At 33.4% G+C, this 12,871-nt stretch overlaps 1 protein-coding gene across 1 annotated transcript in view; it reads right to left on the reverse strand.

Annotated features, from left to right (window-relative positions):
• Positions 1-12,871, reverse strand: part of Atp7a (ATPase copper transporting alpha) — a 129,705-nt gene that overhangs the window by 14,892 nt on the left and 101,942 nt on the right. The window contains exons 7-15 of the mRNA XM_015505870.2: positions 11,252-11,415; positions 9,893-10,054; positions 8,227-8,303; positions 7,797-8,022; positions 6,351-6,584; positions 4,518-4,609; positions 2,569-2,696; positions 1,375-1,529; positions 1,009-1,143 (exon numbers count right to left, since the gene is read on the reverse strand). Of these exons, the coding sequence (XP_015361356.1) occupies positions 1,009-1,143; positions 1,375-1,529; positions 2,569-2,696; positions 4,518-4,609; positions 6,351-6,584; positions 7,797-8,022; positions 8,227-8,303; positions 9,893-10,054; positions 11,252-11,415 (1,373 nt within the window). The remainder of the gene's footprint in view (positions 1-1,008; positions 1,144-1,374; positions 1,530-2,568; positions 2,697-4,517; positions 4,610-6,350; positions 6,585-7,796; positions 8,023-8,226; positions 8,304-9,892; positions 10,055-11,251; positions 11,416-12,871) is intronic.

Consider the following 12,871-nt stretch of genomic DNA (forward strand, 5'->3'; position numbering starts at 1 on the left):
GGTGCCGAGAATCAAACCCAGTATCTCATGCATGCTAGGTGAGTGCTCTACCTTTGAGCCACAACCCCAGACTAAGTAGTCCTTCTTTTATTTAATAATGTCCCCAAAGTTCAACAATATGATGTTGACAATTTGAATATGACAAAGAGATGTCATAAGTGCTTCCTTTAGGTGAAAAGGTGAAAGTTCTTGACAATAAGGAAAGAAAAAAATTATGCTCAGGTTGCTAAGATCTACTATAAAAATGAATCATCTACTAGTGAAACTGTGAAGGAAGAAAAATAATACAGGCTAAATTAGTTGCATATCAAACTGCAAAGTTATAGTCACAGTACACGATAAGTACTTAGTTAATATAAAAAAGGCATTAAATTTGTGTGTGTATATTATATATATTCACACACACATATATATAATTTTCATTCATATATATATACATATATATATATTTTCATTCATATATGTGTGTGTGTGTGTGTGTGTGTATATATATATATATATATATGAATGAAAATTATATATATAGTGTTTGGTACTATCTGTGCTCTTTCAGGCATCTACAGAGTAGGGTCTTAAAACATGTTCCCTGGAGAGAAGTAGATACTAGAGTAGTGGTAATTTTTTTTTTTTTTTTTTTTTTTTGGAACTGGGGATTCAAGATTCAACCCACATCCCCAGCCCTATTTTGTATTTTATTTAGAAAAAGGGTCTCACTGAGTTGCTTAGTGCCTCACTGTTGCTGAGGCTAGCTTTGAACTCATGATCCTCCTGCCTCAGCCTCCCAAGCTGCTGAGATTATAGGCATGTGCCCCCATACCCAGCCAATACCCTTTACCCATTTTTTTTTCTTTTTGGAGCCAGGCCTTATGCATGCCAGGTAAGCAAGCATTCTACCACTGATCTATACTCCCAGCCCATACTGGTAATTTTATAAGTTATGTCCACATAATTACTTCTGCAAAAGACTCACAAATGGTTTTGCATAATGAGTTGTTCCAAGTCACTTACAGGAAAGTAGGTTTCCACAATTTCAAAATTCAGAAATCCAATTATAATCCATACCAAGAGGGTAGCAATGGAAACAAATACGATAAAAGGAACAAAATAGCCACTGAGTTTGTCTGCAAACTGCTGGATAGGAGCCTAGAATTAAAAATCATAACAATAATAATTATTATTTTATCTCAAAGTCTCCTTTCCTGATACTGAATACAGAAAATTTTTTCAGTAGTTAGCACAGATAGAAATATCTTAATAAACTCCATAACCATTCAACAAAAATAATTAAAGAAAATATAAAATCTTGAACAAGATTTACTTGGAGAAGGCTTTAAGGAAAATACTTTTCTTTTTCTACTGGGGGGGTTAAGCTACCTTTGATGTTTGTGCCTCCTCCACAAGTTTGACAATTTGAGAAAGGGTCGTGTCTGCTCCAACGTGGGTTGCTCGGATAAGTATGGACCCATTCTGGTTAATGGAACCAGCAATCACTGTGCTGCCAGGTTTTTTAGCCACAGGCATTGCCTCCCCTGTAGGAATAGTAAAGACAGATTCAGGCAGCATAGATGATCACCACTTTCAAACGTACCACCATTTGTTGACTGTCAAAAAACAAGGAAACTACTGGCATGTATAACTAAAAAGAACAAATTTTTTAAAAAGAAACTAGAGAAGATTCTCCCTTTATGAAATATATACTGGACAAATGCCTAGGTGAAAGTTTCCCTCCCCTTTTCCTCATGTCAGTTCTAGGACAAACCCAGGGATACATACTTCAAACTGAAAACCCTAATATGTTAGCTCTTGCTAAGAGATACTTTTGGAGCTTCACCCTAGTCCTAGATCACTGGTTCTCAACTTGTTCTCAAGGAGCACTTAGAAATGTAGGCAGGAGTTATTCTTTGTAATAAAAATGACTGGAATGAAAGGGCATGGGAAAATGGACCAAGGTCAGGGACACTAATTTGTACTACAGTGAATAAGACAGTCCTCCTGAACTAAGACTTTTCCCATCCAGATTGGAAATGGCACCCCTACAGAGCATTAAATTATTTCTCCATGGTCCATAAACTGAGCCCCTTCTGGGACTATCTGGAGAGTTGAGGAGGAAAGAAGTTATTTTAATTCTGCCCCTAATTGGCCTTAATGATCTAAGACCTCTAAAAATACTCTAGGCCTACTCTTTTAGAGCAGACCCTGATACAAAAACCTTGTATTTTTAACCCAGATCAGACTTGACCAGTCTTTTGGGCGAGAACAGATAATTGCCCAGAAAAAAATTTGCCAAAGCCTATCTGGCTCTAAAGGAGACTAAGACAACTTCCTTTGGTTAGGAATTCGGGTAATTAATAATCTTCAATGAAGAGTCTCCAATAGCATAACTAAAACCACAAAGCAAATCTGAAGAAACTCATTTAACACAATCTTAAAAGTAATTCATATTCTCTTTGCTCATAATTCACTCATGTACAGTTTCTACAAAAAGTGCTTCATCTTTAGTGCCTATATTCATTAACACTTTGGATTCAGTTCACTTTCATATCACAAGCCTCTAAAAAAACACATTACCTGTGATGAGGGATTCATCTACCATAGAATGTCCTTCAATAACTCGACCATCCACCGGAAATTTGCCTCCTGGAACAACTTTAATGATATCTCCACGTTGTACAAGTTCCACATCCACTTGTTCTTCACTGAATGTAAGTTAACATAAAAAGTATCATAACAATGTAGTTTTTACCCTGACCTACCCATGTAAGCTTTGTAGCTCATGTCAAGCTTCAGGCTCCATAATTACTACCAACGGAAGCTAAGATCAACATTTAAGTCAGGAACTACCACATTGGTCTTGCTCACTGTTAGTGAGCACAAAATATTTGTTGAATAGTCATTTAATGAATATTTACTAAATGTTTGTTGAATAGTCATTTAATGAATATTTACTAAATATTTGTTGAATAGTCATTTAATGAATAAGTGAAAGATTTAAAAATAATGTGATGGGTTCTATTTAACTGAAAAATTTATTGTGTAAATTTGTCTAATAATTTTACGAGTATAAAACTGACAAATACAAAGGAATGGAATCTAATCAAGCCTTTAGCTCTAATTTCCAATTTATAAGTAACATAGGAGTTACAGAATAAGTTAAATGAACCAAGTGTGGAGGCACACACCTGTAATCCTAGTGACTCAGGACTCTGAGGCAAGAGGATTACAAATTTGAGGCTAGCCTCAGCAACTTAGCAAAGCCCTAAGCAACTCAGTAAGACCCTGTCACAAAATAAAAAAGGTGAGAGATGTAGCTCAGTGGTAAATCACCCCTGGGTTCAATCTCCAGTACCAAAACAATAAAAATAAACAAGTTAAATGATATCACAAGGAAGCTAAGAGACAAATTTAGATAGTGGAATATTATATAGAACAACTGATGGATGCTTCTTCAACAAGTCAATTATATTGGGGGTGGGGAGAAAGAGAGGAAGGAGATATTCTAGATTAAAAGATATTCTAGATTATCATAAGACACATGATAGGAATGTATACATGAATCAAAACATCACACTGCATCTCAAATATTTACAAATATTGTGTGTCAATAAAAACTCAAATAATGTTTTTTGGTATCAGGGATTGAACCCAGTGGGGGCTTAACCACTGAGACACATCCCCAGCTATTTAGAGAAGGGTCTCACTGAGTTGTGTGGGGCCTCAATAAGTTGCTGAGACTGGCTTTGAGCCACTGGGATTACAGGCACATGCCACCACGCCTGGCAAAACTCAACTAATTTTTAAAAACTGCAAATGATACAGTGATATTATTTGAATTCTATTTCAAACAAAGATACATAAGACATTTTGGAGACAAAAGGAGAAATGTGAATACAGATTGATTATTAGAAGACATTAAGTAGCTGGGCATGATGGTGCACACCTGCAATCCCAGTGACTTAAGAGGCTGAGGCAGGAGGAGAATTGCAAATTCAAGGCCAGTCTCAGCAATTTAATGAGACTCTATCTCAAAATAAAAAACAAATAAAAAGCATTGGGGATATGGCTCAGTGGTAAAGCACCCCTGGGTTCAAAAAAAGAAGACATTAAGGAATCATTGTTTAATTTGATAGATGTAAAATGGAATATGTCCCCCTTTTTAGAAGTATTTATACAGAATTTTAGCAATAAAACAATATGGTTTGGATATGCTTTTTTTGGGAAGTACTGGTGATTGAACCCAGGGGTAATCCACCACTGAGTTACATCTCCAGTCTTTTTTGTTTGTTTGTTTTTGAGACGGTCTCACTAGGTTGCCCAGACTGGCCTAAACTTCTACTACAACAACAGAAAGAAAGATAAAATGACTAGATGAAGTAAAGTGTGGCAAAATATGGAAAACTGTTAAGTCTGGGAGATGAATTATGTGGTCTTATGAAACTTTTCTCTCTACTGCCGGGTATATTTGAAAATTTCTGTAAGAAGTTAAAAAAAAGAGAAAGGAAAAGAATGAAGATAAATACCTCAGGAGGATATTTTCAGAGTTAAGAGTTACAATAGTTGCTTCTGTAGCTTGTAGTGAAATCAGCTTTGCAAGAGCCTCTGATGTTTTGCCCTATAAATTAAAACAAATACATTAGCAATGCTAAGAAATAGAATGTTCAGATCTTAATTAAAATTAAGATATAACTTTAACATTTACCAAAAAGTCAGCTTTGGAAATATTAATTTGTTCAAACGAGATAAAAGTTCATATCAAAAATATGAAGCAGGGCTGGGGCTGTAGCTCAGTGGCAGAGCACTTGCCTAGCATGCAAAATGGGTTTGATCCTCAGCACCACATAAAAATAAATAAATAAAATAAAGGCATTCTGTCCATCTATAACTACAATAAAAATATTTAGAAATGAAGCATACAAAATATTGAAAGTATTAAATATATTTTATGAAAAGTATACATTAAAAAGAAAATATTAGGAATTCAATAAATACATTGGAAAAGGACATAATAGGCAAATCATTTAAAAAGAAATATAAATATCCACTGCATGGAATAGTGTTTATTACTAATGGAAAAAATACAAGCTAAAGCAACCCATTAATATCATTTAATGCCTAATAACTTTGCACAGATTTAGATAAAATGCAATGCTGATTAGGCTGTAGTACACTAGTTCACTGACATACCCTTGATGGCAAAACACTTCTGGCTACAACTTATAGCAAGAAACAGAGAAAAAGTTTTATGCCCTTTAACCTGGTAATCACATTCTTTATAATTTCAATAAAGATACTAGTTCAAAGGAAATAACTATTAGACATGAATATGTTCAATGCAGAATTATCTAAATTTTTTTAAAAATGGTGGAAACAACCTAATTGTGAACAAAAGCAGAAGAGTAAACTAAAGAATGCTGACTTAATATGCTATTATTCAGAAACATTAATAATTGCCGGGTGCGATGATGCACACCTGTAATCTCAGCAGTTGGTAGGCTGAGGCAGGAGGATCACAAGTTCAAAGCTAGCTCAGCAAAAGGGAGGTGCTGAGCAACTCAGTGAGACTCTGTCTCTAAATGAAATAGAAAATAGGGCTGGGGATGTGGCTCAGTGGTTGAGTGCCCGAGTTCAACCCCTGGTATGCCCCATTAAAAAAAAGAAAGAAATATGAAATAATTCTCTAGACTGCAAAAACTGGGGAAAAACTTTATAGTGTTAAGGATACAAAGTGCTAAATATACATTATGTTTGCAAATCTTAAATAGAAAGGAATTAGAAATGGACCATGGATGAAATTTTTCCATCATTATTTTAAACCATGTGGTTACATCAGTCTTTTAATTAGTAATGTGATATAAATAAGTGTTTTTCAAATGTCTCCCTCTTAAAATAACCATGTACATACTTTATTCTATAAATTTGTTAAATCTATTAAAGTACTATTCAACTTAAATATTACCAAAACAAAAATACTTCTTTCATGAAAGGGAATCAGGGAAGGGGAGGGAAAGCTAAAGGAAGGTAATGGGGAAGTAGATAAATCAGAGTATGTTATTGGCATGTACTTATATGTCACAATGAAATCATTCAAATGCACTAATAAAAAATGTTCAGAGGGGAGGTACTGGGGAATGGAATTGACCAAATTACATTATATGCATATATGAATATGTAACAACAAATCCCATTATTATGTATAATTACAATGCACCAATAAAAGTAAATTTTAAAAACCAATTTTTCCCAAAACCTACTTATTGCAGTAAATGGATTACTATATAAATCAATGTAGAAAATATTGTGGTCATTTATCTGATACCCAGGATTTTAATAACCATCAACCTTTCTTACTTTACCTTTGCTATATGTTCCAGCCATCGGCCTAGTGCAATAAACACAAACAACATGGGAGGTGTGTCAAAGAAAGTAATAGGGTTCACTTTGGCTCTCTCATACATTGCAACCAGAAGAATAACCAAAGAGTAGGCAAATGCAATGGTGGTTGCCAGCACAATCAGTACATCCATATTTGCTGTCTTATGCTTCAATGCTTTGTAAGCTTGAATGTAGAAGTACCAGCCTCCAAAAAACTGTAATATAGAAATGATAATCATTCAGTATTTAAAAATGCCAAAATCCACATGTACACTTCAACAACTTAAAGTATCAATATCTACAATTCCTCTGGATTTTAACTGATACACAAATATAAGGGGAGATTTTAAGCTGAGGTAAGTTTATATTTTAGCAGATGTGGATGTAGAAGGAGAGATTCAAATTGCTGTACAAGTCCTTGAGGGCTGTCTTTTGTGATCCAATGGATATTTCACATTATAAGGAAAGATAGCTAGTTCTTGGATTTTTCTTTTTGATATTAACAAAACACAACAACAAGGACAAAAATTTACATTTTGGTCAGGATTTAAAAATGTTTGTTATACATGTTAAAAGTTATAATAACAGTAGAATCTATTTGATACATTTATATAAGCACGGACTATATCTTATTCTAATTAGGATCCCAGTCTTATGTAATGTTGAGATTCACTGTGGTGTATTTATATATGTACATAGTAAAGTTATATCAGATTCATAAAACTCAACCCCTTCACCTAGCACCATTAGTCATCCTAAGTGGTATTTTACAAGCTATTGGATCTATTGGCTGCATTTGTTGGTAAACATAACTGGAAAGCTCATTTTCATTAGTATGAGAAACATACTAAGATGTTTTTAAAATCATTATTACCTTTTATAAGGATCAAATAAAGGAAGAAATTTATTAAATGGAAGTGTTCTATTCCACAAAGTTCATCTCAAGGGCTGGGGTTGTGGCTCAGTGGTAAAGTGATTGCCTAGCACGTGCAAGGCCCTGGGTTTGATCCTCAGCACCACGTAAAAATAAATAAATAAAATAAAGGTATTGTGTCCAACTAAAAAATAAATATATATATAAAAATTTTATCTCAAAACAAGGGTTAAAAACATATAGAAAGTAAGAAACCGAAGTGCCAGGGAAAAATAATAAATATAAAGCTATATTCAGAAATAGATATGAATATCAAATCCAAAAATTTGAATTCTTGTTCTCTGCTTTGTCATTAACAACATTCTTAGGAATAAAATGACATCTTTTATGTACTTCAACTAACTATTCAGTTTAATATTAGTTTTGTAAAACATCCAACATAAAATGATCAGATTTCTCACTAATACCTGTTTTGCAATCAGAAATAACTTCCCTGGCCACATTTTGGATATTTTTTCATTACTACCAAATATGCATGCTACATTTCACTTGCCTGTACAGGTACACATAATAAAAAGGACAGCAAATTCATAATGGACAATCCTGGCAGGATCTGGCGCTCCAGGAACATAGAAGAATGAATGTTGATCATTTCCTCATTACTAATGTTTTGATTATGGTGAAGAGTTGTAAGGTGGTGGTCTATAACCATCATATATATCATCAGCCCCATTACAGGAATACAGAAAAATAGGCTCACAAGGAAGGACCGTCTCCATCTTACATGGAAAAAAGTAAGAAAAGAAACATAATTTATTAAGTAGCTAATGGTTAAAGATGCTGTGTACTATAAAGAAATTCAGATTGTAACCTTTCTACCCAGTATAAGGATGATATAAAAACTCATATGCTATCAGGAAGTTAAATTTGCAATGAGGAGTCAAAATCTGGTTTTTTTACTGACATCCCAAAAAAGTACTTACTGTCTTATTTCTCGTTTATGGTCTAGGTGACTTGCTGACCGATCCTTCTTGACCAAAGAAGCTTCAAAACCTAAGCTCTAAGGAAATTCATGAGAAAACAATTATTTCACTCAACATATAAATATTATATAGAGAAATTCTAAGCCATGATATTGTCATTTAGAGCAATTCAGTTCAATTACTGAGTGTAAGTCCCTCTGTGAAATATGTAGATTATGTGCTTCCTGATGTTGATTACCTTTGTTTCTAATATTTCATCAAATAAGTTAATATTTCCTTAATTTTAGTTAATGTCTATCTTTCTGCTCTCAAACTAACAATTTAACTCAACTGCAGTTGTCCTCAGTAGAGGTTCTCATTAATAGTTCACAAAAGGGCTGGGGTTGTGGCTTGGCGATAGCGTGCTCCTCTCGCACGTGGGAGTCGCTGGGTTCAATCCTCAGCACCACATAAAAATAAATAAATAAAATTAAGGTATTGTGTCCAATTACAACTAACAAAAAAATTTTAAAAAAATAGTTCACAAAAGCTAGCACCATACTAAATACATTATTCAAGACCTCATGTATGCTAGTCTTGATTCTGATTCCATCAGAAATAGAACTTAAATGAAAATCATTTTCCCCAATAAAACAAAGTATAAAAAGGAAATTACACCTAAGTGAGACTCACATGAGTTTAGATACTAACATACACTATATTTTTAACTGCTAGGAAAACTGTTGCCATCTTACATCTTGGTAGTGTAGTACAGAGAAGAGAGTCAGAGTGATTAGGTTCAAATCCCAGTTATACTTACCAGTTATGGACAAGTAACTTCTCATAACCTGAGTATCCTCACCTCCAAAATTAAGATGGCTATGCTGCTGTGGGAATTAGGAATTGAAGCTTTGCAATCTTGCATTATTGAGTACCTTCATGTCAATATGATACCTTTGTGTCATAGGTACTCAATAATTCTAGCTTCACTAAGATGTTAATGGTATTGTTACATTTACTAATTGGATCTTCTCTGAATTATTAATATACTTTAGATTATTGGAAGATCAATTTTACAGCACATTGAAATTTTTAAAGGACTTTCCATGTATTATTGCTTAAAATTTGCTAAAGAACACAGGATAAATATGGTGCAAAGAAAAGGGCTTGTCTTTTTAATTCTTTTACTTTAACTTAAAAACAGAGTTTTTGCTTTGACCTAACAATGTATCTAACATGATGCTTCATCTGCTTAGTGATTAACAAAAATCTTACTCATAACAAATCTGATTTATTTCCATTTTCTATAGCTTATGGTATACTTAGAGTATAGCTTATGGTATAGCTTATGCCTAACATGTGTGAAGCTCTAAGTTTGATCCCCAGCAGCACACACATAAAAAATCTTCACTTCCATTTTCTAAATATTTTAAGTGAGTTGTAGTTCTAACTTAAGTCTGTTTGTAATTAATAGTGCTTTAAATGTACCTTTGCTTAAATTTTCCTAACAAAGACCAAGGGAAAAAATCAGAAACATTTGCATTAGATTTTGAGATAGATCTTATCTGGAATATTCAAAGGGGTCAGATTTTTTTTCATTGTCTCTATCTGAAGCAAAACAGATGTGATATACTGAGGTGTTGGTTAAGTAGGTAAGAATACAGAAGTGCAAAGCCTTGGTACTTACTTCAATTGTATGGATAATATCTCTGGGACCAATAATTTCTGGATCATATTTAATATGTGCTTTGTTTGTTGCCAGGGCCACAGAGCAGTAGAAGACCCCTCTGTGTTTTGTGAGAGTAGACTCTATTTTATGTACACAAGAGGCACATGTCATTCCTCTTACCTGTTGAAGAAAAAGCCTTTGTTATTCAGAAATATTCTTTTTCTTCCATTAAATATGAGTTAGTACTTTTAACTAAAAGGACTCTTATGAAAAATCTCATCTGTCCTATTAGTATGCTTCAGATATTATCATTAGAATATCATTTTTATATTACATTAAACAAAGATATATAGTCCTAACTACTATAGGTTAGATAGAAGAGCATTTCATTAAAAATCTATCTCTTCCTGTCCCTACTACTAAAGTAATAGAGGATTTGGTATCTCTCATTGTTTCTCATATCTAAATGCCTTGCTTCTCTCTAGATTTTTTTGCATCCTGCTAAAGTATATAGCCTTTAATATTACTTTCAGTGAAAGTTAATAGGTGACTGAAAAGTTTCAACTTTGTGTCTATAAAGATATGGTTTTCTCTACATCTTAAGTGGGGTTATTGTTTAGTTGTGTATTAAAATTTAAATTGAATGAGCAGGATTTTCAGAATGACTATGTGAGGACCTCAGCAAATCTTTTCCTCAAAGAAAAACAATAGGCCAGGCCTATCACAGGTGCACACCTTTAACACTGGCAACCTGGGAGGCTAAGGTAGGAAGATAGCAAGTTTGAGGCCAGCCTGAGCAACTTAGAGGGATTACAGGCATGTGCCACTGTGCCTGGCTGTATTGTTATTCTTTTAAATAGCTGTATTTTGTTCCATAACATGTCTACATTTAATTTATATAGCCATTTCTTATTAAAAGACATTTAGGTTGGATCTAAATTTTTGTTCTTAAAGTTTTATAACAAATATAACCTTATATATGCTCATATTTCTATAGGAAAGAACCCTAGCAGCTGATTTTCCAGGTTGGAGAAAATGATCTTTTTTGGAAAATGATCATTTGAAACCAGTATGCCCTACATCTGTTCTATAAATTCATTTATAAAATTTAAATCTTTAGTGTATCTGGAATTCATTCTTTACTAGATAGAAATCATGCTACATTAAAAAGTTGATTTTCATTTACTCATTCAAACCTAATTCTTAATGAACATACAATTATATTCTATGCTTGAAGAGCACCACAAACTCATATTTTATCCTTCCTTTATTTCATTATATATCTTATTTTCCCAGCCTTTATCTTCAGAACTCTTCTATGAACCCTCACCAAGTTTCCCTGGAAATTTTATTAACCATACAAAAAGTCTTACTTACAACAAGTTCCAAAACACCATCCCCTTCATCAGCATTTTCTATCAAAGTGGCACCAAATCCAAGGTCTCGGATAAATTCTGCTATCAATGGTGGTTGTATAACAGTAGGATTATATCTTACTTCTGCCTTGCCAGCCATCAGGGCAACAAGTACAGAATATATTCCTAGGAACATTCATAGAGATAATAAAACAATAGAAATAATAGTCCTTCTAAAAAAGGAGTAATGTTATAATTATATTTTTGTATTTTTTCATTTAACTGTAAAGGATCAAAGTAAAATTAATTACTTAACTTTATACAAGTCTTGAACCCAAACCAAATAAAACTCTTTGTCCTTCATAAACCTTTTATGGAAAGTTTCAGTTATATACACGTAAGAGAGGAAAAACATAAATAACTTAATGCAAACATCACCCAGATTCTACAATTATCAATACTACTTGGCCAATTTTCTTTTTCTTTTAAGAGACAGGATCTCACTATGTTGCCCAGACTAGCCTCTAACGCTTGGGCACAAGTGATCCTTGGGAAGTAGCTAGGACTACAGGTATGTGCCACCACACCCAGCTTTTATTTATCTATATTACTACTCATGGTATTCCTAGCCCTCTACCTGGATTATGTTGAAGAAAATCCCAGATGTTATATCATTTCATGTGTAAATATTTAAATATGTATTTCTCAAAGACCCCAAAGATAATCAAAATAGGGTTGGGGTGTATCTCAGTTGTAGAATGCTTGCTTATCTTGCACAGAGCCCCAGCAACGCAAAATATAAATGAATAACCATAATACCATTTTGCACCTAAAATAATTCTTCATTATCATCAAATACTCAGGAAGTATTCACATTTCTACAAATTGTATTATAACTGTTCATTAGTTTAACAGTTTTTTGCTTGAATTGGGATCCAAGTAAGCCCTATGGATTGTAATCGGTAAATTGACTATACTTGTAAACATAAGCATTTTTAGAAGCTAATAAGATAGAGTTCTGGAGAAAGGAACTTAGACAATCATCACAATTGTAGCAAAGAATCCAAGAATATACCAATGTACATATTGTAATATTATTAAATAATAATCATTTCTTAAAATTCTTCAGTTTCATTGTCTAGCACACACTAAGCTAAAAGGCTCTTATTCCTTGGGAAAAAAAGTGTCATACAACTTGCTAACAAAGCAAAAACATGATTGCTGTTTGTTGGTACAAACTTTTGTTAAAATCCATTTCACTTATGTAGGCTAGCTACTGCTGTCACTGCAAGAAGATAATTAACTCCACACAGCAGAATAGCAGCCCTTTCTAGGAATCTGTGGTACTTGGTGGCTATCTGACAGGAAATAGAGCTAATAGTCCATAGGTTAGCTCTGCAGTTTGACAGGAAGGAAAAAAAAAATTCTGAATATTAATTTAATAATAGTTTCAAGTTTAAAAGTACCTAATATACAAACTCTATGCATTTTGGGCTTTATGGGTACCAAATAATTGAGATGATCAGTTTACAAGAAGAGTATCAATAGGAAGAGAAGGGTATACAGAAAGAGGGAAAAAAATCTTTTTGCTTCAGTTGATTGTAATCTATAGCTAAGCAGAAACAGAAAGGAAATACTATTT

This window comes from Marmota marmota, unplaced genomic scaffold (assembly GCF_001458135.2).
Source record: "Marmota marmota marmota unplaced genomic scaffold, marMar, whole genome shotgun sequence".
NCBI lineage: Eukaryota > Metazoa > Chordata > Mammalia > Rodentia > Sciuridae > Marmota > Marmota marmota.